Source organism: Cyphellophora attinorum, assembly GCF_001299255.1.
Source record: "Cyphellophora attinorum strain CBS 131958 chromosome Unknown Contig1, whole genome shotgun sequence".
In the NCBI taxonomy this organism is placed as follows: Eukaryota; Fungi; Ascomycota; class Eurotiomycetes; order Chaetothyriales; family Cyphellophoraceae; genus Cyphellophora; species Cyphellophora attinorum.
The window spans coordinates 9,083-32,902 of record NW_017253229.1 but is presented as its reverse complement, the minus strand read 5'-3'; the positions used below and the strand labels follow the sequence as shown (position 1 = coordinate 32,902).

Here is a 23,820-nt window from a genome sequence, read left to right as displayed (position 1 = left end):
TCTGGAACCCGTCGAGGTGTTCCTCGTCCCGCAACGCGGGCGCCGAGCAGGGCGAAGCAAGGCTCGAGCCAAATGAATCAAGCAGCTCCATTGTTCGCTCTTGGTGAGAAATGATTTCACTACGCAGAACCAGCTCAGATGTCGCTTAACTTCAATGCCAGCGAGAGCTAGGCCACAATGGAGGTTGCATTTGATTTCGAGTCGACCACACTGTTGTCTCCTGCCGCGCCATCGAATGCAAGCGGGACTCTCGGTGATGAGTTGGCGCTTCAGCCTCGTTTTCAGGAGCTACAAAGCAGCTTAAGGACTTATCTTTTGGATGAAGTCCGAAGTGCCGGCAATACACGTCAGCAGAGTCCAGATGCCCAGTCGTCAGAAGCAGATGACACACACGGTCATGAGCTCCTACTGAAGCATTTAGAGCAACGTCATGATCACATACCTCTGGACAGAAAGATTCGCTACCTTCAGGTTTGGATCTGCGAATGTGCCCCATGGCTTGACATGTTTGATGAAGAGCGGCACTTTGGTACTCAAATACCAGCCATTGCTCAAAGGTCACCCGCTGTGTTCTTCGCAATGCTTGCGCTGGGTGCGCGACAGGTTGAAAGAAAGCATGTATCAGGCCATCCATTCCAGGACAGCTTGAGTTGTACTCACAGGCCATTACATCTCTGGCTCCGTCAATCGGCACCATCGACCTTGAAGTTCCTGTGACCGCATGCATTCTATGCGTCCTAGAGATGATGAGTGTTAGTCCACGGGATTGGCGCCGCCATTTAGAGGGCTGTGCAGCAATCTTCGGCCATCTCGGAGTCAATGGTTTCTCTGGTGGTCTGCTTCAGGCCGTGTTCTGGTGCTACGCTCGGATGGATCTTTGTGCAGCGATCATATCCAACGGCGAACATAGTGCCATCCTTCCGATCCACAAATGGGCTTTCCTGCCACCGTCACATCCAACCGACTCAACAGAAAGGCAGGAGACCATTAACAATACGTTCCTGTGCGAAGGTCAAAAAGCCAGTGATATGTACGCGAACTGGGCAGTATACTTGTGCGCGAATGTTTGCGATCTTCTTGCTCATCGCACCCGACACCTTGAGCTAGGCGAGGACAATGGATACACGCCCGAGTCTTTCCGCAGTCGATGGCTGTTCTTGGAAGCCTCCCTTGATCGTTGGTACGAAGAACGCCCTTCTCACATGCTGTCAGTCAATGAGCTGTATTCGACTGAAGAATCGCATGCATTCCCTCGGATATTGTTCGCACATTGGGCAGCCATCTCAGGGAATCAATTGTACCACACAGCATGTATGCTGCTTGATGAGATGCGTCCGCAAGTCACTGGGACCCCCTCGCGCGTCTCGCACAGCCCGCTTTGGCACGCCCGCCGTGTCGTAGGCATTTCTTTGACTAATCACCATCCTGGATGCCTCAACAACGCCATACAACCATTGTACATTGCTGGAAAACTGTTCACTCATCGATCTGAGCATAAGGCCGTCATTGATTTGCTACACCATATTGAGGCTTGTTCGGGTTGGGGCTCGAGATGGCGCATCAAAGATCTTGAAAGCTTCTGGGGCTATCGTGCAGGCAGTCTCTACTCTCGGAACGCTTCAAAGGTCTGAGTATATTGCCTCTGACACGCACACAAAGTTGGATCTAGTATCATGTGAAGTGCCCCACCTGCATGCATCAGACAGCACACACGTTGTGATATCCATGGTACCTGTCAAGCGCGGTCAGAAAGGGTCCTATGCTATACAGTGCTGGTGAGCCTTCATGGATAACAGCACGAAGAACAGCACGAATCAAGACACACTTATCCTCCAGGACTAGCCTGCGAGCCTCGACGCCAATGACTATCTACTAGGCATGCTTCGTCAGCTGTGAAGCTTCAAGTATCCCCATATTTGAAGTATGATTTCTCTCTCAGCTGCCTTGCCACAATTCGATCGATTCAAATTGCGGTCGAGCGGTTCCATGACTGTGGCTCGGATGGTAGAGTCGTCTGCGACTGCCGTTTGTGGTAATAAGAGCCACGCCGAAGTCTATGCGGTGGGTTTTGGAAAACCACCGCAATTTCGGTGGCGGTTCGGCGGAGACTCGGTCGGCTTGCTGCGGCGCAACGTGTCTTTGTCAAGCTTGCGATGGGTGCTCGGCTTGTAATGAGCAAATTGTGCATGGAATGAGGAGATAGATATCGAGTCTAGGCGTCGACACGGACGACACGAATGTTGATCTGGCTCTTTGCAACACGCATTTGTTGAGAGAAGAAACGTTATCGAGGGCAGCAAGTCACCTTTCAATCAACACATCATGTCCGCGACAGCAGTGCTTGCCTCTGGCTGCAAGATGCCCCTCGTCGGGTTTGGACTTTGGAAAGTGCCCGCCGCGAGCGCAAGCGATACGGTCTACAATGTAAGTGACGAGATCATCCCGGACGATTGAGAGCGAACACTTACAGCCATCAGGCCATCAAAGTTGGCTACCGGCTTTTTGATGGTGCATACGATTATCAGAATGAGAAAGAGGCAGGCGACGGTATCAGACGGGCTATTTCAGATGGCATTGTCAAGCGTGAAGACATCTTCGTCACCACTAAGCTCTGGAACAACTATCACAGCAAGAACCAGGCTTTGGAAATGGCTAAAGCCCAGAACGAAGCATGGGGGCTTGGTTATATCGACCTCTATCTGATCCATTTCCCGGTGGCTCTAGAGTATATCTCTCCAGATCAGCTGAGATACCCGGCTTGGTGGATGGACGAAGATCATAAAGTCATCAAAACAGCCAAGGTCCCAATGCACGAGACCTGGGCAGCAATGGAGGAGGTTGTTGATGCTGGAATAGCCAGATCAATTGGCATCTCTAATGCCCAGGCTCAGACAATCTACGACATCATGACCTACGCCAGACACCCCATCTCATCACTGCAGATTGAGCATCATCCATATCTGGTCCAGCCCGAGCTCATTCAAATGGCACAGGAGAACGGCATCATCGTCACCGCGTACTCGAGTTTCGGGCCACAAAGCTTCTTAGAGCTACCTCCGGCCTTCCGAGAACGAGCTAAGGATATGCCACTTCTGTTTGATGTCGATGTCGTCAAGAAAGCTGCGGAAAGAGCTGGCAAAACTCCTGCTCAAATTCTGCTCCGCTGGGCAACACAGCGCAATATTGCTGTGATCCCAAAGTCCAACAACGTTGCAAGGCTGCAACAGAATTTGGAGGTGACGGACTTTGATCTAAAGGCAGACGAACTCGGCGCGATCGCGGCCTTGGACAGGGGCTTGAGGTTCAATGATCCTGGATTTTACTTGGATAAACCTCTGAGAATATTTGCGTAGGACCAGCTGTTTGAGCATTTTCGCCAGGATTTCAATTCATCGAACCAGTGGACAACTTCCATGAAACCTGATCTTGTACAATTCGTCGTCGTTTCTGTCATAAAGATCTAAGTGGTAGTCTGCCTATGTAATGACTCTACGCTGACCCAAGTGACACTTCAACATCATCTACTACGTGGATTTTGATGCTCTTTGATGCCCTATCGGCGCAAGTTTCCATGGCTTCGATGGCCTGGCTCAGATCAAATTGATGGCTGACAAGGTCGTCCAGGTTGATAACTTGTCCTTCTCCCAGCAAATTTATCGCAGCAGGCCACATATCTTTGTATCTGTTGATGAAACGCAGCTGGATCTCACTCAGACTGAGATGCATGAAGGGCAGATTGTCCATCCTGTCCTTGCCAACGCCCACGACCACAACGGTTCCCCCTCTTCGGCAAGCATACGCAGCAGTAGCGACACTGCTCTCAACTCCAGTACACTCCAGTACGACGTGAGGTGCGAAATACTCGTCCGAGTCGGGCAATCCTTTCTCGACGTTTCTGTCGCCTTTGCAGCCAAGGAGAGTCCTCACGCTTTCAGCATCGGCTATGGGGCCAGCCCCTGACACATGCCATGTACGGCAGCCAGGGACAAATTTCTCTGCAAAACTCAGTCTCGCAGGGTCGATGTCGCTTATGCTCAGTGGCCATGCTCCGCTTGCTCTGGCAGCCTTCAGCGCGAGTAATCCAATGGGGCCAGCACCACAGATATGCACCGGCCTCCCCAGAGCGATCTGTCCGGAACAAGACGCAATAGCGTGCATCACAACTGCGAGTGGCTCCAGAAGCGCACCCGCACGGAAGCTCATGGTGTCCGGTATCTTGTGGCAATATCGGGCCTCATGAGCCATGAACCGGCGAATGCTCCCATCACATTCTGCGACACCTGCAAATTTTACACGCTCGCAGAGATTGTACTTGCCAGACCGACACAGAAAGCATGATTCGCAAGGCACTCCGGGCTCTATGGCTACTCGGTCCCCTGGTGATAGATTTTGGACCGCAGAACCAACAGCGATTACTTCGCCGGCCGCTTCGTGGCCAAGAATACACGGACTGGTCACTTTAAGAGGCCCGATAGCTCCACGGTGCCAGAGATGAAGGTCGGATCCACAGATGCCTGTGCAACGAATATGTATAAGGGCTTGTGTGGGCGTTGGCTGTGGTATCGGAGTTTGTCGAAGGCTGAGCTTGTGGTCGAATACGACCAAAGATGGGTTTTCGTACTTCTGTGCTATTCGGGCAATGGTCTGTTCGAGATCAGAAGAGCTGTGTTCGATCCCGCGTGGAAGACTTTTCGAAGTTTGCGGTATATCTCCAGCGAAGGAGGTGTGGTTGATGGCGGTCAATCCAGGGGCCATGTTGGCGTCGCTTCGGCAACTCCAACTCCAGCAGGTATATCGATGTGGCTCAGGTTCGTGAGCAAGTCGTTGTGTACTTAGTATCTAGATGTGTCGGGTCATTCATAGAACGACATTCCGAGACGCTTGATTGTCATGCCTACACATGAACTCAGCAGTGACACGTGTGTTGGGGTTCGCCCACCCCTCTCATCCCGCTCACGGCAAGCGGTGCTTGTGATGTCCGAATTCGGATGCCGGGAAGTTTGTGACACCCTGGGAACCTTGCCTCGAGGTTACTTCCTTGCGATCCACAATTTCTCCCGCCGCTGCTCTTCTCTTCCGTGGTCTTTCGAGTCGAAAATGTTCACACGAGAACCCAATCCGATGGGAAGTCTATTAATGCTGGCAACAAGCAGACAAGTTTTGACGCGATCGCACCGGTTGCAACGATGGCCGTCGCCTCCCATTCACGAGCTTTGGGACTTGCCCCGTGAGATGTGCCTAGGATAGCTAAAGTCGCATATCTGTCTGCTGCCGTCAAAGGGCACCTTGAGGCCTAAGTCTATCGTTATTAGCTACGTAGGTACTCCTACATGTGTATGAATCATTGCTTGAACATCTGAGCCTCCGCTATCGAATGCACTGCTTGGGCTCGTCCGCCGCGAAGCTCCTTGTTCGTAACTTGCACTACTACACGCTTGTATGTAGTGAGCGCCGGCACGCCATTATCTTTCACCATCAGAACGAAATGCATTACCTGACCTTTCTGCCTCGCTTCTCCTGTAAACAAATCGACCGCACACTTTTCCGGGGAGGGCAATCGAATGGAGACCACGCGACCAGGTTCCGTGCCCTCGCTCCGGATCTCGCAAGTCTCCACCTCAGATTTCACTGACCATTGTGTAGCACTGACCTCGCTGTATTGAAACCATTCGAACGAGATCTTGTCACCATCAGGGTCGTAGCTTCGGCTGGCATCCAGCGAAATCGTTGCACCTGCTTCGGCCTCGACGTAGAGGTGTCCCGGGCCCGCATCACTGTCGTTGACTATCACCACGGGAGCATGGTTACACTCAGACGGTTTCTTTCCAAGGGTCCATTGCATCCGGGCGGCAAAATCGTTCTGGAAGGCATCTCGCCAGCGCCAGATAGTTGCGTGATTGCTGATGTACTGTTGACCATTCTTGCCCACCACAGTATCGACTGTATCAGTGTAATGCCTTCCTGCAGGAGACTCGGCCACGTCAGTACTCTGGTACCGACCACCCCAGCTGCCCCATTCCGGGTGCTCAGAGCTCCCTAAGCCATTCTGAATGAGGTACAGGAACGTAGGGGTGTCACCCTCAGGAATGAACATATAATCAGGATACGCTGCGCCCAGATCTCCGATCTGTATGTTCTCTTTGATCCATTCCTTCGACACCTTGGAAAAATCTGGTCCTCCTTGATCAAACTTGTAGTATTTATCACCAGAGATACCCGTCCAGGCGGCAAGGCCGTACTGGTTCCAACCGTGCACGGAAGAAATAAAGAAGATGTCAGGGTAGTGGTTCCTGATCCACATGCCCGTGTCGTCCTGATCTGAAATTGCATAGACTCTGATCTTGGACCGTAATTTCTGGAGGTCGCCCACGGAGCGTTCTCGCTCAGCATGTTTGAGGGCCTGCGCTAAAACATTCGTACCGCCCCAGCATAAGACCCATAGAGGCGCATCAGATTCGTCTAGACGCTCCAACAGCAGCCGACTGCCCTCGCTTAAAGGCACATCTTCTTGCAAAGCCTCTTTGCCATAAAGTGCAGGCCCAGTAGCGATGAGCGTCATAATGGCTTCGCCTGATGGGTACGGGTTCTTTGGGTGTGTGTTCCGATTGAGACTGTCGACGACTTTGGAATACGCCCGCACTATTTTCTCCATGTCTTCCGGATGAACAATACGTTTCATCCATGTTGATGTACAGGCAACGAGGCCTCGAGTATCAAACTCATTAGCGTATAGTAAGTATCGCACCAGAGATTCCGCGTCATCAGGTTCATTGGAGATATCTGAGACGATGAAAACGCGTGGCCTCTGTTCGCAAAACCGTAAAGCAGTCTCGTCGAACATGACTATCTGCGACGCACGTTAAATCTTGCTGGGCATCTGTTAGACGAGGTCTTGCTCATGGCAAAGTTATAGATCATGAGGTCGAAAGCCAGCAGCCACGAGGCTGGAAGCCTGTGGTTGCTCTCATGAACTCTGTCGAGACAAGATGGAGTTTGTCGAAAAACCCGTTCTCCATCGCCTACTGCTACCCGGAGAAGCCTTCTCCTGGGAAAGAGCGGGGCAGTGTGGGACATGACATGCCGCATTCGGGCATGCATAGCCTCTGCGGTACAATCTCGTCGCCCGCTTCAATCCTCCTTGTTCTGTTCCAATATCCCAGCGGATCGACTGCAGCATTTTGCCCCAAAACGCCTCTGGGCCAATGGACGCGCCTGCACGTAAGCGCGCAAGGACTGGGTGTCTTACATGTCGAAATCGAAGACGCAAATGTGACGAGCAGAAGCCTGAATGCGCAAACTGCTTGGGCAGAGGCTGAAATGCCAATATCGCAGCAAAACCTTGACATTCGTACCATCCAAATTTCAGGACACCGTTGATGGGCCTACACGAAGGTTCTTAACCCAGGACCACGACGCTACGACCAACCTAGAGAGGCGAGATTCACCGACCAGTGCCATAGATGCGCTAGGAGAGACAGTGGTCAACGCATGTGACCTGCGTTCGCACGACCAGCAGATCGCATCAGCTCTTCCTCGAAATGCCGACACACGAAACCCCATCGTGACGGCCAGTTCCCATCAGGACGAAGCCGATTCCTCCACACCATCCACATTAGTCAACCACTACTCCGTCAATCACAATTCACGAGCCCCAGTCGCGATCAGTACGAGCTTGAACTGATTGCTTATTTTCGGTATCATGTAGCCTCTGTCCTTGATCTGGGCCTCAGAGAATCGTGGTTTGCGTCACAGCCACTCTTGATTCCAAGCTCTCGGAGGCGACGCACCATGCTATATTGGCGACGGCGGCTTCCCGACGTGGCATGCTCAATTCCATCAGCAGGGAAAGAGACCTGGCCGCTGCCACTGCATCCGTCCATCTATGTCGTGATGCGATCGACGCAAGACGAGAAGCGGACCACTTCTCAAGACCGCTTCTTTTGTGGAGACAGTTCTTCGTAACATCGGTGAGCAGTTGGTGTGCACTTGATATCGGTGATGTCGAACGAGGAGCCATGGGCTCTCTAGCCTTGCAAGAGCGTCTTCTCCTCACGCAGTTGAGCTGTGCCGTCTGGTTGACAAGATCCAATGCAGCTTCAACTGTCTCCAATCGACCGATGTTACGATCGGTCGCAACCGCCTCGACAACGGATACAGCCTTGCTGCAGCTGGCTCAATGTCTGGATCTTTTCGTACGCGCAACAATGGTCCTATCAGCAGCTGCAGACGTAACCACTGGCGCGAGACATGCTGAGTGGCAGCTTCTCTGGGAGCATTTGCAACATTGGTACAGCCGGAGGGACGAACGAATGAAACAGATCATCGACTTGCCGGTGGACTATGCCTCAGACATGACTAGCCATACTGCATCGCAAGAGTATCATTTTCCTCGCATCGTCTTTACCAGTCACGCCGCTGTCCTAGCGAATACAGTCCATCATATCACGTCTTTTGTACTTCTACAGAACAAGCCACGTCTTCTGCGGCTCATTTCCGGGCCCACGTCCTCAGCTTCTGCACTTTGGCATCTGTTTCGAGCGTTGGGCACGATCTGCGAAGCTGCCCAGGCCGAGCTGTGGGATATGCTCACTACTGCATCCTTGCTGTTCTGCTCACAATTTTTGAGCAGTGCCCCACAATTAAGAGCAGCGACGGCGACTGTGGCCAAGATACAGTCAGTCTCTGGGTTAAAATTAGGGCATGCCATTGAAGAGCTTGAACAAAGAGCCACTCTTCTGTAAGAGCATAGAATCACTTGAATTGAAGCTGCTTGCGCTTGCTGATAACTGTCGCACATCCCCTGAATGCTCTCGCGCCTACAACAACTCCTCAAAATCACCAGCCAACACCAGTCCACGGTGTCTCCTTTCCATATACTCCAGGATCTTCTGCACCACAGTGTTCAAGTCGAAACCGAAGTACTCGTAGGCCTGAGGACCAGGCAAGCTGTGCCCGAAACGATCCGTGCTCATACAAACCATCGCGTCGGCATATCTTTCCCAGCCAAGTGCCACATAAGGCTCAATGGCGATTGCAGGGATTCCCTGGTGCCTTCGAAGAGTTGATCGTCGATAATCTCTGCTCTGCTTGTCAAACAGTCGCTGACACGGAAACGAGACCACGCGGACACGTAGGCTGTGGTCTTGTCGGAGGATGGCCGCTGCGTCCACTGCCAGGCTGAGCTCGGCGCCAACACCGATGAGCGTCAAGTCAGCTTTGCCACCTTCAGAGAGCGACTCCTCGATAACATATGCGCCTCGTTCCACAGCCTTTCGATTCGTCTTCCCAGTGATTTGGGGAACGGCGTGGCGGGACGTCGATATTATACTCGGAGTATGTTTGGCCTTAACTGCAGCAGTCCAGGCACCGGCCGTCTCCTCACTATCTCCGGGGCGAATATACAGAAGATTTGGCATCGCACGATATAGCGCTGCAAGCTCCAATGGCTGATGTGTTGGTCCATCTTCACCCATGCCAATCGAGTCGTGTGTGGCAGCATGAATGACTTGGAGGCGCTGCAAAGCACCCATTCGCACCGCAGGAGCGGCGTACAAGTAGAACATGAAAAATCTGTTATGCGAAGGTCAGCATAAGTTCGAATGTTGCGCGGTGCTTGTGGGGAGGCTCACGTAGACGTAACAGGCACTATTGTGCCGGGCGAGTAAGCGGCCATGCCATTTGATACAGCCGCCATGGCATGCTCGCGCACACCGTAGTGGACATAGCGGCCCTTGTAACTGCCGTTGATCCCACAGTCTGTCTTCAAGCCTGGGAATTGAAAGTCATCTTTCCCTTCCCAGGTCATGTTGACTGAAGGCGTAAGATCAGCGGTCCCCACCATGAACGACTTGACCTTCTGCGCGATAGGGTTGAAAACTAACCCGGATGATGCCCTTGTTGCAGTGGCTTTGTTTGGGAAGTCTTCTGGAATGAGTGACTCCCAATCCGCGGGAAGCTGTCCCTCTCGACGTTTCGCAAACTCATTCGCCAGATCCGGATATTGATGCTCGTAGCTTTCCAGCAGATTGTGCCACTCGTCAACCACTCGCCGGCCGTTGCTGATGCGGTCGGAGAAAAAGTCATAAACAGCGTCCGAGATGACGAAATACTCGTCGGGGTTGAAGCCGGCCTCCCTCTTCATGTTGGCAACATCACTCTCGCCGAATGCCACGCCATGTGCCTTTGCATTGCCGGCTACAGCACTTCCCAAGCCAATGACTGTATGAACGTTGACAAAGGTTGGCTTTGTGGCGGCGGAGCGTGCTTGATTCAGTACAGTGACAATACCCTCGATGTCGAAACATCCATCCTCAACCGTATAGACATCCCAGCCGCAAGCGCGCATCTTAGCATTGACGTCCTCTGTATTAGTCAGATCCACAGTACCGTCACAGGTGACCTGGTTGTTATCGTAAATGATCGTCAGGTTGTCCAGGCGGAGATGTCCAGCAAGTGAGATAGCCTCTAAAGCAACACCTTCCTGCAAGCAAGCGTCCCCGACCATACACCAGATGTGATTAGATACAACTTGGTGTGACGGCTGGTTGTATGTAGCAGCTAGATGCTTTGAAGCTATGGCAAGCCCGACACTGTTGGCCACTCCCTGACCAAGTGGCCCAGTCGTGACCTCGATACCTTCATGCTCGATTTCCGGATGACCTGGGCAGAGCGCATCTGAACGTTTCGAATGATAGGACTTCAACTGTTCTAGGGTCATCGATGGATAACCCGTCAGATGTAGAAATGCATACTGAAACAAGCAGGTGTGGCCATTAGACAGCACAAAGCGGTCTCTGTTGAAGAAAGTTGACTCGGTGGGCGAGTATACCATCACATACTTCCACAAAGCCACACCGATAGCGGCCATGCCAATTGCACCGCCAGGATGGCCGCCTTTGAATTGCTGGCAGAGATCGGCGATGAGAAGTCGGAATGTCTTTAGTACTAAATCGTGGTCTTTCGAAGGCCGTGCAATGACCGCAGGTGTGGTCACTGATTTGGACATTTGTTTGTGGTCAAGCCTGTTGCATGAATTGTTGTCGCCATGCTCGCCGGCGAGATCCCTCGTGCTGATTGGCGCCATTGGTCGTCGACAGCTAGATATGTTCTGAAGTAGGTATTGAAAGTGAGTGCAGATGCTCGCAGAGGTCGGCAACGCCCCATGAACTATCACCTTGACTATGAATTATTACCTGTGTGTTGTGAGTATAGTGGTCAAAACGGCTGGTCTTTCTGGTATACCATTGGTATGCTGATAAAGGCCAGGCCGGCGGATGTTCTCGACCCCTGCTACATGCCCAGGAAGAACGTCCTGGCGCGTCTGCTTTCCGCTTTTGGTAGCCACAAGCGCCGCCCCTCGATTGATGCCGATCGGTCTACAGCTGCAAAAGCATGCAAGCAGCTGTATGAGGGATGCGAATGCGAGCGCTAAACGTCCGTGAGGCAGGCAGTGCTCGACATGCACGCTCACAGCTTCGATGCGTTACAACAAACCATAGGCATTTTGCCACTTCGACACGATCAGCAAGCTTGACCAAGGGAAAAGGATGCTTTCCATCCCATGCGACCATCGAGTTATGCGGCGTCAATGACCAGCTGGAGCTGGGGCCGAGCGATTGCTACCTGGGGACGTTGCTGCCATTCAAAATTGTGAGATGATGACCGCGATGGTGTATGAGTCATGGAAAGCATGTCAGACTCAGGAGCAGAGCTCGACCACGACGATGCAGCCCGGGTACCCAAAGCAGCGCAGCGCAGAAGGAAGTTCAGCGCCTTTATCATAACGTCTCGTGGAAGCGCCTTGCGATCGTGTCATAGTCGAGCTTGGAGACATGTCACGCTCGTGACGAGAAAAGCAGGCTCGATAGCCTCCCAGAGGCATGGCGCTCATAGTTCAAGCCCGAATTCAGTTATCGCGGTGGTCAGCGCTGCCTTTGCACGAGGCAGAGCTCCGGCCGGTCGCATGCAAGGAGAAGCGCTCGCAGGTCTGTCACCGGCATAAGACTTCGATTCATCAGCTTAGGTAGCTGTCCCTGACCGCCCATGATCACAATGAAACAGTCGGGGCCCCAGGAGCCGACAATGTTGGGTCGGGAGGATTTCACAATGTCGAAGCAGTTAGCCGTACCATTTGTCTGTGTGAGAGCGAATACAGCTGGAATGAAGAAGTCTCCAGGGACATTGAACAGATAACACTGGGTGTCCTCTTCCTACACGCGTGCGGTTCCCCACCGTGGGGCCCGCAATTCAAATCCGGGGTTCGTGGATGTTTCCCGGGCGGCAGCCGGAACCTCACTCACCACACGGATAACCCATATCTCCATTGGGGTACGCAAGTGCTGGCTAGGCCATGTAGAGCGAGGCGAACATGCAGAGTTCCCTGGAGCTCGATACTACCCGCAATATTGAAGTGTTGATCCAACGTAGCTACGATCAGAAGGTCCAGATCTGATCGCTGCAGGAACTCGTTGACACTATACAGCCCAAGTACCTTCTGGATCACTACTATCAACTGGACTTGGGCATTGAGCTTTCTCACTTCAGAAATACCAATACCCACAGAGCCTGCTCACGCAAGATGGGATCCATCGAACCTGCCCCGATACCTCTGAAGGTGATCATCGTCGGCGCAGGCCTTGGCGGATGTGCCACAGCGTTGGCTCTCAGTGCTGCCGGGTTCTCGGTCACCATGTACGAGAAAGTCCGGAAGTTCGACCGTCTGGGCGACAGTTTGGGCCTAGGCGAGAACGCGCTGAAGCTTTTGGATCGATGGTCGCCCGGACTACGGGAAGACCTAGTCGAGATCGGCAACAAGTCGAAGTACATGCAGATCAGGCGATGGCATGATGGCAAACTACTGGCTCAACAGGAGCTGATGGACATGGCGGGCTTCATTGGGCATAGAGGCGACTATCACGACGCCTTTTTGCGGGCTGTGAAGAGGGCGGGTGTGCCGTTGTTCATGGGGAGGGAGGTTGTCAGCTATGATGATGTTGCGAAGCCGAGGATACACTTCGCAGATGGGACGGTTGAAGAGGCGGATGTGATTGTTGCTGCGGACGGTATAAAGAGCGCTGCCAGAGAGAGGGTTTTGGGATTCACTGATAAACCGAAGTCTTCGGTATTGCAATCCTCCTCCGCCAGAAGTGACGGACACAAGAAGCTGATCGAGATGTCTTCAACAGGGATATGCGTGCTTCCGCGCCTTCTTCAAAGCCGACCACCTACGCGATGACCCCAAAATCACCTCTCCCTACGTGAAAGAGGAGTGTGTCAACTTTTGGATTGGCAACGACGTCCACGTAGTTCAGAACACCCTTCGCGGTGGAGAAGAATTCAACTGGATCCTGACCCACAAGGATACCGAGGACATCAAGGAAAGCTGGTTCCAGCCGGGCGATATGAATCAAGTCCGCTCCATCATCGAAGATCTCGATCCCGAGATAGCGCCCATCCTCGCAAATACAGAGAAGTGCCTCGACTGGAAGATCTGCTACCGCGATCCCATACCCTACTGGGTCAGTAAGGGCAACGGCATTGTCCTCCTAGGCGACTGCTGCCATCCGCACCTACCCACGTCCGCTCAGGGAGCGAGCCAGGCCACAGAGTCTGGAGCCGTGCTTGCACAATGCTTGCTCCTGGCTGGCAAAGACAATGTCCCACTTGCTGTATGTCGAATTGTTCTCTCTAGATTCATTTTTCTTGAGCGCTTCAACGAGCCCACTGCTGATCTATCATTGACAGACACGGACCTACGAAAAGATTCGCTTCCCTCGCGTACGCGTCTCTCAGACAAATGGCGAGGATGTGCGTGACCGATGGCACAGCGCGCTGAGGAGGCTGGATGCAGGGGCAGAGTTAAAAGAAGAGGACTTTCACATGAGGGTGAGCACTCTTCCCTTTTGTAAACGCTGTCTGGCAGATCACTAACCTTGTTGCTGTAGAACAGACATCTCTATGATTACGATGCGGAGGCCGACACACATAAGCAGTGGGATACACTGTCGAGCCAGGTCTCACGAGAATTGAAGGAGGGAAAGGTCTCGCCATTATGCTAAAGACTATCTAGTCACATGCAGCTTGTTAGAAAGTAGAATGATATTTGATGCTCAAGAGCGCTGTAAGCGTGCTTTGAGAGAATTCCTATACCACCTCCCGTTTGCCATCGTTAAACATGCCCATTCACTTGAGGTCTGAGTCATGCAGACAACAGTGAATGCCTCTCAGTTGATTCACTGGAGTGGGTTCTTGGCGTTCTCCTCGATCTTCACTTGTCTGGCGATGTATAAGTAGTCGCCTTTCGCTCGACTTTCTTCCTGTTTCTTCTTCCTACAGAGCTTGCCAGACCAGTGGGAGGCAGATGAATTGCCATGCCAAGATAGCACCTGCAGCTGCTTGATGGGGCGAACTACAATGCGAGTTGCATGGACCATGAGCAACACACTTCATCATTAACAGGACAGCAACAACATCTATAGCTTAGCCGGCCGCACGCCGTCTCTGAGTATGTCCCGCTTATCTCCATCCAGTATCTCCCACCCTTTCCCCCTAAACCTCTTCCCCCAAATGCCATTCCTGCCAGGCTCATGATCGAATTCGGATCCAATGCATCCTTGATCGTCTCGTTGAACTTCCTCAAAGCACCACCTCCCCAGCTGTAGCTTTCCGCAACCTGATCCTGAAACAACAAATGTGTACGGTACTCGCCATAGCCCTGCTTAGCGCACTCTCTAATCATCTCACGCATGCAGCCCATAGCACGACGCTTAGCGTCCGCATCATAACGATCGTAGACGATGTTGACGATCGTGTGCATCTCGCGGCCCGCTATACAGCAGGTAGGCAGGAGATCAAAGCCGTACTTCTTGTGCAGGCGCGTAATGATCTCGAAAGCTTTCTCTGCATCTCTAGCGCGCGTGGGGAGGATTGGGCTGAAGAAGAGATGCGCTGCGTTCGGTGTCCAGTTCAGCCAGTCGAGTTCTTTGAGGACTGGCGTTCCGCTGCAGACCAATGCACGGGAGTGGAGGTAGTGATCGGCTGGCATGTCTTCAGGCAGATAGAACTTCATCCCTGGCACGGCTGCGAATTCAGTCTTCAGCAGCGCGATTTGGGAGTTGATGCTGGCACGGTCGCCGTATTGTGTGCCGTAGAAACACCATGCAACGTCGCCGCAGGGCTGGGTGGCGGCATGCTTAGCGATGACGTCCCGTGGCATTGTGCCTGTGCCTGTGTACCAATGAGACCGTGGTTTTCCTGTGACAGCCAGTTCCTGGATGACGTGGCGTAGCTGTGGGATGTTGCCTAGGATGCGCTTTTGAGCAAGTGGCTTGATGATCTCGACGATGCGACCGAGATCCGAGTCGCGTGGGAAGGTGATCATGTATGATTGGTGGTCTGTTTCGGGCATGAGCCAGAAGCCCATCTTTGTGACAATGCCGTAGTTCGATTGGGAGAAGATGCCGTCTACGTAGGGGCCGTATGCTGCTTGGAACGATTGCCAGCAGTCGTTGTCGGCGCCGTCGGCTCCAGGCATAGCACCGAGACCTGTTCTCATTACCGACCCATCAGGAAGGACGATCTCCATCCCGCAATGGTTTGCGAAATGGTCTCCATACGCTGGATCAAATGTCAGTAAGTTTTCAGAATGGATGTCACCAGTGTAATAGTGCTCGATCGGAGCGCAATCTGCAAGCGGTAAGATACGGTGGCAAGCTTACTGCGGCTGGTTGTCAGTCATTGTGTCTTGGAGGGAAGAAACATGAAAGAAACTCACCGAGTATATCCAACACCACGATCGATGGCATTTCCCAACACGCTGCCGCCACCAAGATCTGGACAATCGATCCACAGTGGAAGCTTTCGCGCTTGAATCTCTTCATACAACCGGAAATATGACACGCCAGGCTCGACCATGCACGAAGCATTCTCTGCATCGATGTTGAGGATTTTGTCCATGCGTCGACCGAGATCGATGACAACTGAGCCAGGGACTCGCGGAGCACTACCGCCGTAGCCCAAATTCCTGCCCATGCTGATGGGGTAGACTGGGATCGTGTGCTTGTTTGCCCATCTCACAATCTGCTGGACCTCCTCGGTCGTGCTGGGATACACAATGGCCGAACATGTCATTTCCTCTTGGTCGACAACATGGTAAGCATCGTGTGTGTTACTTTTCAAGTCAGACTATGCCGGCTTTGCGGCGAACGTGGGGGCAAACATACGGATGTTGCATATACCAGCCATCGAGCAGCGGGCCCTCATTCAGCTCGACATGCTCACTGCCGAGTGCTTGCTTGAGCTCTGCGAGAGCTGTATCAAAAGCCTGCTGGTCAACACCGGGCGGAAGCGACCAGGTTTTGCGTGGAACGAAATCTGGGACAGTCTTCTGGGACCGCAAACGGTCTCGTGCATCTACGGCCTCTTTGGCTAATCGCTCTGGTACACCACTGTAAATTGATGACAGGCTGGGGATGGTGTCTGCGACGCTTCGGAGTGTTGAGACATGCCAGCGACAGTGCTGGGATTCGAGACGTTGATGACACGATCTTCTGCCAAAGGTCTTGTCGCTGGCGAGATTTATCGACTTCCGACTTATTGCACATGAAGCAAGCATTACTCCCTATGCAGGGTCTACATCTGGCGGCCAGACCCTTCGGTCTCATGTGGGTTTCCATGAGGGGGCAAACATTCGGAAATCGGTAGACGAGAAACGCGTGTGAATGATGGGAATAGTCCGGGGCTGGTTGGGGAAATGGAGCCTTCCCCAAGGAGGTGGTTGTGATGCTGAGCACGGTAAATGTCAACGCCAGAGAGCAGCCAATTGCCCTGCAGGCGGACCTGCTTTGCACACGCTGTGTCGATTGCGGAGGGAGATTCGGTCAGGGTGCAATGTATACTATGAAAATGCTGTACTCTGAGCATGAAAGCCTACTTAAGTATGTCAGGGAGTCCATGGTAGCACCTGCCTTGCAGCGAGATTGCTAGAGTTTTTGGAAAGACCGTTTGACAAGATTTTGCATTTCAATTTTTCCAACTCTATGGGAACTATCACGCCACAGTACTCGCCACCCTTCCTCTTGCCGTCGCTGCGTCGGCATCCTCGCGCCACTGCTTCTTCCTCTTCCCGGCTTCTTGCTGCCACCAGCTTTTCCCAAGCCCTGCGCGCCTATGCTGCTCGTGCTCTTCTGATCGCGCAGTCTCAACGTCCTGCGATTTGCCCTGCCCATCAGTCCCTTGCATCATCATCTCCACCTCATCGGTCGCACCATTATTAGCACGTTGTCTTTGCTTCTTCGACCTCTTGCCAGACCTGCTTGGTCCGCCACCGACCTTCGCCTTGAGCCATCCCCCAAGCCTCACAACTAGTCCAGCCGGTCCCCTCCGTTCACGATTGACGCCCCAGAGTCCGCTGCCTCCAATGATGCCGAGTAGTATCCACCCGGAAACTGCCCCAGCAAGCGCAATGCCCCAGATCATAACAGCACTAACCAGCGCCAGGGCGGTGAATTGGTTCGAGAGAGCGAAGACGAGCTCGATGAATATTATGAAGGGTACAAGGGGGAGCGCCGCCAGGAGAATGAGGAGGAGGATGAAGAATGGAGATGTGTAGGGCGTTGTCGAGTGAGGCGCTTGTGGAATCGGAATTGGGTCAGTCAGAGTGGCAGGGGTGCTTGGAATCGCGTTGACGAATGGTAGTGGATCCTCCTGGCTGTCTATTGGGACGGTCGTGGAGGCGCTATCGGTGGGTATGGAGTTGGTGAAGGCGATGGAGGCGGTTTTCATGGACAAGCTCGTTGGTGACGGCGGCAACGTGTTTGCATACCTGAATGGCATCGATCGTGGACCTTGGGAAGTAATAGAGTAGTCGGTGATGTCGGTGGCCGCTCTCTTTGGGAGGAAGACTCGCTCGTGTGAACTCGAGTCACTCGTCTCCTGGTGATGGACTTTCTCCGTGCTCTGGTCCTGAAAGACAGGTCTCGATTTTTGCTTGTCAGGGATCACATCGTTCCCATGAGCCGCGTACTCTATGTGGCCACCATGTCGAGCAGCCTCTCGTTGGTGAATTTGGACGTCGGCATAGATCTCCGTGGCGGCCATGATGGGCAGAATCAGGAGTACCATGCCTACAACCTGACCAAACGTCCATGTGTTCTCGTAGCCGGTCAGCGGCGAGTCTCGTCTGACAATGAAGAGTTTGCACAATCCCCAGAACAATGTGGCGAACAGCCAGAATACCTCCGCCAGATACGAGTAGTAGAGCTCCATTGTAGCATAGCAGACCAGACATATGCCCCAGAAGAGGCTGTACAGAAGTCTCCAGATGTAGTGCTGTATCTCTGGGGCGTGTGCCTTGCGCCATAACTTGTCCAGCGTTCGGATGCTTATCTTTAGCGGCATATCCAGCAGGTATGTCTTGGTCAAGGCGGCGGATGTATCAAACAGGCGTAGCATTCTGGTCAGATAGTTGAATGACAACAGGCAAATAGAGAAAATGATGCTGTCCTCCCAGGTGTGATATGCTTCCGGCACCCAGGCGCAGCGAGCTGGGCTGTCGTAGTAAAGCTGGTATTCGTTGTACTGTGACTGTCTTAGCAGGATGTTGGGGCTGGCAGTGCATCTTGATCCGATGGGGACGGAGATGGATCTCTGATGCAATGGCAGGGCAGGTCGCTGAAGTACTTACAGATGATGGCCACCTGACCGAAGCATTGAGAACAAGAGATGCGAAGAGCATACCGAACATGACGAACATTCCAACCAGTCGCCATCTCATCATACTCGGACGCGCGCGCAGGAAAGGCCTGAGGGAGGTGAGAGCCACAAGATGTGTATTTCCCGCAACCCAAGCCAGGAAGGTGCATATCTGGAAGTGGTAGGTACTGATAGTACATATCTGCGCGAATGCGGCAATCAGAATGGCGATTCCAGTCACGAGTTGTTGGTCGCTCAGCATAAGAACAGATTTGAAGTACAGCTCAGACCAGTCTTTCGGCTTCGGCGTGTCTTTCCTGATCCTTCGCCGGTGCAGCAGTGACAAAACTCCATAATCGATTCTGTTGAAGCTTTCTGACCCGAGCTGTCGCACCACGTAGCCGCCAAATACAACCACGAAGACGATAATCGCAGATATCGTGAATGCCAGAATGACCCCAATACCTGATATATCAGCATCGATCTCCTCAGCGCAAGTGTTCGGGTACTCGTCGTTGCACTTCCATAAGTCGTTGCGGCGGATTGAATTGCCGTGGATCTCTTCATTGTCGGCGTCATCAGATACATACAGCAATGTACAGTTCGCAGCAATAGCGCACCAGACCATTGTGCGAGTTGTGGCCTGGTGATACTGGTCTACATGACAGGGTCGATGATCTGGCCACGGTGAACGTACATATTCGTGCTCGTGACAGAGTTCGGCGGGAAGAATGTACTATAGATAAACACACTTTTCTCCCCTCGTCTGCAAATGGCAAGCTCAGACGAGCTGAATGTATCGGTCGTTACCTAGGTACATCAGCTAGCAAAGTCATTGAGCACTTAAATAATGGACACATGCCGCTTTTTCTGCTCACCAGCCTTGCCAGTCAGTAGATTCACGCAGTTGAAAATGCCGGCACGTTACCGTTGAGGCCTCATGGACGACCCAGCGCATCGGCAAAGATGCCTCAACTGCCACTGGATTGAATGGAGCAGCGCATGGTCACATTTGTTAGTCGTGTGCTGCAGCGTTGACGATAGCATTGTCTACTTAGGAACGAACGCTCTTTCTTCATCCTGGCACGGCCAGAGGGAAGGCAAGTTTATTGCAACCACCACAACTCAAGGACGCGTTGCGGCTTCTTAAATTCCTTGGCGGTGACAGTCGACATGAATTTAAGCCGCAGCTTCCTTGCAAAGATAAGCGGCACGCCCGACCAAAAGGAGGCAGGCGCAGCCCGGAAACGAGCTCGGCTTCGTCGGCAGTTGCGCCACCAGATCTGCAGTGCAGACGCCATCTGCAGCGCACCTTCGCCTTCAACGGTTCGTGTTTTCATCCTCTCGCATCTCCATCGAAACGATAGTCGTCGTGCATAATTATCTATGAACATAAATGCCGAACATGTCGCAGTATGGCCAGCGCAGCAAAGCTATACATAGACTCCCTTGGCAGATCGCTACCCTTACTCGATTGCTCCATCATCGCGTGCCCGGCCCCACGCGGAAACGAATATGATATCACCTGCCAGGCCTTGAAGCACACTCAGCCTTGGTATTCTGACGAAGCCGTGAGATTCATGTGAGGCACAGTCCAAGGTATGCCGTGCATAACATCTCACTGTCGCCTGATTCTCAGCAGACTGCCGCTCGTTGCAATATTATATACTGTTCAGTGATCGTTTCTTTACTTTCCATTCACAGCTTGAGAACATTTCAATCATGCAGATACTGTCGAGTATTGCGCTGGCGGCAATCCTTGCTACCAGTGCTACAGGCCGATATACCCTACAACCGAACGAAGAAGCAGCCTTGAGACTGCTGGCACGTGCCCTACCAAACTCGCCCGAAGGATACACACCCACTGATGTCTCATGTCCCTCGAACCGACCAAGTGTCAGATCGGCAGCAACATTGTCACCAAACGAGACCTCTTGGCTGGAGTTGAGGCGAAATAACACAGTGGACCCGATGAGAGAGCTGCTTGGACGTGTGAACATAGAAGGTTTCGATGTCAACGGATTCATGGACAGAGTGTCCTCGAATGCTTCAGAATTACCAAATATTGGCCTAGCCTTCTCTGGCGGCGGATGGAGGGCCATGCTGAACGGCGCTGGGGCCGTGAAAGCATGGGATGACCGGACAGAAAATGCTACGGCACCTGGCAGACTTGGTGGTTTACTCCAGGCATCAACGTATGTGGCAGGCTTATCAGGCGGCTCATGGTTGGTCGGATCGATTTATGTGAACAACTTTACTACTGTCACAGATCTGCAAGCAGACACCTCAGGAAGTGTTTGGGAGTTCAGCCAGTCGGTCGTGGAAGGGCCTTCCAGCGACGGCATTCAGTTGTTCAGCACTGTCGACTACTACAGCCAGATCAACTCTGCAATCCAAGGGAAGCGAGATGCTGGATACGATGCTAGTATCACCGACATCTGGGGTCGTGCTCTCTCATACCAGCTGATAAATGCCACGGACGGTGGTCCGGCCTACACTTGGTCTTCGATCGCGCTCAATCAGGAATTCCAGCGAGCCAACCAACCATTTCCAATCGTCATTGCAGACGCGAGAGCCCCTGGTGAGCGCATTATCTCACTCAACGCCTCAGTCTACGAGTTTAACCCCTTCGAGATGGGCACTTGGGATCCAACTGCGTTTGGTTTCGTCCCCACGCAATATCTGGGGACGAACATGACCAACGGCTCGGTCACCGACGATGCGGCCTGTGTTGTTGGGTTCGACAATGCTGGCTTCGTCATGGGCACCTCTTCATCCCTCTTCAATCAGATTCTTCTCAATCTCAATTCGACCGGCATCGATTTGCCCGAGAGCATTCTCAGCCTCATTCAAGGCGCCTTGCAAGGACTCGACGAAGATGATAATGATATTGCGGACTACTCACCAAACCCTTTCTTTGGCTATAGATCAGGCGAGAACCCTGACGCCGAGCAACAGCGCTTGACATTGGTGGACGGCGGGGAAGATCTGCAGAATATTCCTTTCCATCCACTGATTCAGCCGGAGCGTCACCTCGATGTCATCTTTGCTATCGATTCATCTGCCGACACCCCAACCACTTGGCCAAACGGAACCAGCATGGTCGCAACATACGAGCGAACAGCCGGAGATATCGCCAACGGCACTGGCTTCCCATCCGTGCCTTCTCAGAACACATTCGTCAACCTCGGACTCAACACCAGACCTACCTTCTTCGGCTGCGATCCGAACAACATGACCGACGGGCTAAATGTCCCGCTGGTGGTGTACATCCCGAACGCACCTTATGTGGCGTACTCGAACGTCACGACGTTCACGCTGAGCTACAGTGAGTCCACTCACCGCCCTTCATTCTCAGTCTACCTCCCCGTATACTAATATGCTTTCCAGACAACACATACCGAGACGCCATTATCGCCAACGGCTACGACGTCGCCACCATGGGCAATGCGAGTGTTGACTCGACGTGGCCGACTTGTGTGGGGTGCGCTATTATCTCTAGAAGTTTGGATCGCCAGGGGGGTGACGTGCCTGACGTCTGCCGGACATGTTTCCAAAATTTCTGCTGGGACGGCACTGTTAATGATACTACGCCGAATGAGTATCAGCCTTCGTTGAGGTTGGAGGATCAGGCGCTCGATGTGCAGAGCAGCGGTGGAGTCGAGATGGGGAGGAGTGCGGTCGGTGTGGCTGCGTTAGCCGTGCTTGTTGCGGCGCTTTTAATCTGATGATTTGATGAGACTATGGGGTTGAACTGGCCCGGATACATACGAGGTCCTGGAACGAGCATTTGCGGTAGCTTCTGAAACTGGCATTTGGGTACGGGGTGGACTCTGGACATTAAGAGGGCATATATTTGCATAGCATAGCGACGGGAAAACAATTCTGGGTACATGATAGGCACACAAGTCGTGACTGCTTCGTTTGCAACCAACCAGTCACTGTTATGAAGTTCTCTTCGAGCTTACCTGACTGGGCAGCTGAGCTTCGCAGGCCTAGATCTCATCATGAGTGACTTCATGTGAATGGGGGAGGAGAATAGCGCAGCCATCATGATCACCTGAAGCAACTTACGTACTTGCAAAGATGGGGATGGATATCAGACCGGATGACAGACTTTCTCGGTTGAAAGGGAGTGAATATATGCTTCACAACCCACTCTCGGACTCGGCCATGGATTGACAGCGGGATTTGCGATATTTTTAAGCATCGAGCTATTGACGCATGATTACGTGCATAGCCATCATGATGCGGGCGCGAGTCAAGCTTGAGGAAACAATGGCCTGCAACACCTTCGAATGTCACCCAGAAAGCAAGCGTCCAGTTGGGCATAACGATAGGGGCAACGCGACAGATATTCCCTTACACACCTGCAGAACCTTTAACACCTCGCACGACGAGAGATGTCAGGCCCTGTCCAATCCGCCATAATATGGTACGTGAACGCAGAGAAAAAGCGTCCCCACTGATCAGAACACATTGCAAGATATAACAGAACACATTGCAAGATATAACAGAACACATTGCAAGATATAACAGAACACATTGCAAGATATAACAGAACACATTGCAAGATGTAACAGAACACATTACAAGATAGACATGCACATCACAACTTCTCATCTCAAACACCACCCTAGCTAATACTCTCTGCCTCCACGCAGGCCGACTAAATATCTCCCCGGCACAACCGACAACTTTGCCACCAACGAACTCATCACCTCCCCCAAGGACAACCTCAGCGCCAAACGAATCTGGTCGTACCTATCCGACATATCGACCTGGCACACCTACTATCAAAATTGCTCGTCTATAACGCCACCGTCCTCCGGTCCGAAGTTAGAGAAGGGCGATACGTTCAAATTCAGTACGTTCGGATTTCCCGTCCTGACATGTCCTGTTCACGAGAGCGTGCCACCGTCGGATGATAAAGCTGGACGGATTGCATGGAGTGCGCAGTTGGGAAAGGAGGGAGAGGAGGGTTATGTGGATGTCTACCATGCCTGGTTGGTGGAGGATTTGGAGCGCGGGAGGGTGAGGATCCTGACGCAGGAGAGCCAGATTGGGGAGCCGGCGAAGGAGTTTGGGCTTTCTATACCGAACAAGGTATGTACGTCTCTGAACGAATAA

At 52.6% G+C, this 23,820-nt stretch overlaps 8 protein-coding genes across 8 annotated transcripts; 3 read left to right on the top strand and 5 right to left on the bottom strand.

Moving 5' to 3' along the window:
- Positions 1 to 2,322: 2,322 nt before the first annotated feature.
- Positions 2,323 to 3,353, top strand: AB675_246 (putative NAD(P)H-dependent D-xylose xyl1; the record flags this gene model as incomplete). The annotated part of the gene is made up of 2 exons (XM_018142443.1): positions 2,323 to 2,424; positions 2,478 to 3,353. The coding sequence occupies 2 exons, from the start codon at positions 2,323 to 2,325 to the stop codon at positions 3,351 to 3,353; spliced, it is 978 nt and encodes a 325-aa protein (XP_018006059.1).
- Positions 3,354 to 3,489: 136 nt separating this feature from the next.
- On the bottom strand, positions 3,490 to 4,203 carry AB675_245 (L-arabinitol 4-dehydrogenase; the record flags this gene model as incomplete). The annotated part of the gene is made up of 1 exon (XM_018142432.1): positions 3,490 to 4,203. The coding sequence occupies one exon, from the start codon at positions 4,201 to 4,203 to the stop codon at positions 3,490 to 3,492; it is 714 nt and encodes a 237-aa protein (XP_018005786.1).
- A 1,138-nt stretch (positions 4,204 to 5,341) lies between these two features.
- Positions 5,342 to 6,652, bottom strand: AB675_244 (uncharacterized protein; the record flags this gene model as incomplete). The annotated part of the gene is made up of 1 exon (XM_018142422.1): positions 5,342 to 6,652. One exon carries the CDS (start codon positions 6,650 to 6,652, stop codon positions 5,342 to 5,344), a length of 1,311 nt encoding a protein of 436 aa, XP_018005512.1.
- A 2,164-nt stretch (positions 6,653 to 8,816) lies between these two features.
- On the bottom strand, positions 8,817 to 11,083 carry AB675_243 (Dihydroxyacetone synthase; the record flags this gene model as incomplete). The annotated part of the gene is made up of 2 exons (XM_018142413.1): positions 8,817 to 9,570; positions 9,630 to 11,083. 2 exons carry the CDS (start codon positions 11,081 to 11,083, stop codon positions 8,817 to 8,819), a joined length of 2,208 nt encoding a protein of 735 aa, XP_018005971.1.
- A 1,494-nt stretch (positions 11,084 to 12,577) lies between these two features.
- On the top strand, positions 12,578 to 14,057 carry AB675_242 (6-hydroxynicotinate 3-monooxygenase; the record flags this gene model as incomplete). Its single annotated transcript, XM_018142402.1, has 4 exons — positions 12,578 to 13,120; positions 13,185 to 13,667; positions 13,744 to 13,884; positions 13,944 to 14,057. The coding sequence occupies 4 exons, from the start codon at positions 12,578 to 12,580 to the stop codon at positions 14,055 to 14,057; spliced, it is 1,281 nt and encodes a 426-aa protein (XP_018005688.1).
- A 174-nt stretch (positions 14,058 to 14,231) lies between these two features.
- Positions 14,232 to 15,532, bottom strand: AB675_241 (Vanillyl-alcohol oxidase; the record flags this gene model as incomplete). The annotated part of the gene is made up of 2 exons (XM_018142392.1): positions 14,232 to 14,328; positions 14,493 to 15,532. The coding sequence occupies 2 exons, from the start codon at positions 15,530 to 15,532 to the stop codon at positions 14,232 to 14,234; spliced, it is 1,137 nt and encodes a 378-aa protein (XP_018006067.1).
- Positions 15,533 to 15,552: 20 nt separating this feature from the next.
- On the bottom strand, positions 15,553 to 19,318 carry AB675_240 (Vanillyl-alcohol oxidase; the record flags this gene model as incomplete). Its single annotated transcript, XM_018142381.1, has 6 exons — positions 15,553 to 15,615; positions 15,655 to 15,715; positions 15,773 to 16,168; positions 16,221 to 16,476; positions 17,061 to 18,576; positions 18,683 to 19,318. 6 exons carry the CDS (start codon positions 19,316 to 19,318, stop codon positions 15,553 to 15,555), a joined length of 2,928 nt encoding a protein of 975 aa, XP_018005425.1.
- A 1,094-nt stretch (positions 19,319 to 20,412) lies between these two features.
- AB675_239 (Lysophospholipase 1) lies at positions 20,413 to 23,820 on the top strand (the record flags this gene model as incomplete). Its single annotated transcript, XM_018142369.1, has 3 exons — positions 20,413 to 22,018; positions 22,081 to 22,384; positions 23,355 to 23,820. The coding sequence occupies 3 exons, from the start codon at positions 20,413 to 20,415 to the stop codon at positions 23,818 to 23,820; spliced, it is 2,376 nt and encodes a 791-aa protein (XP_018005403.1).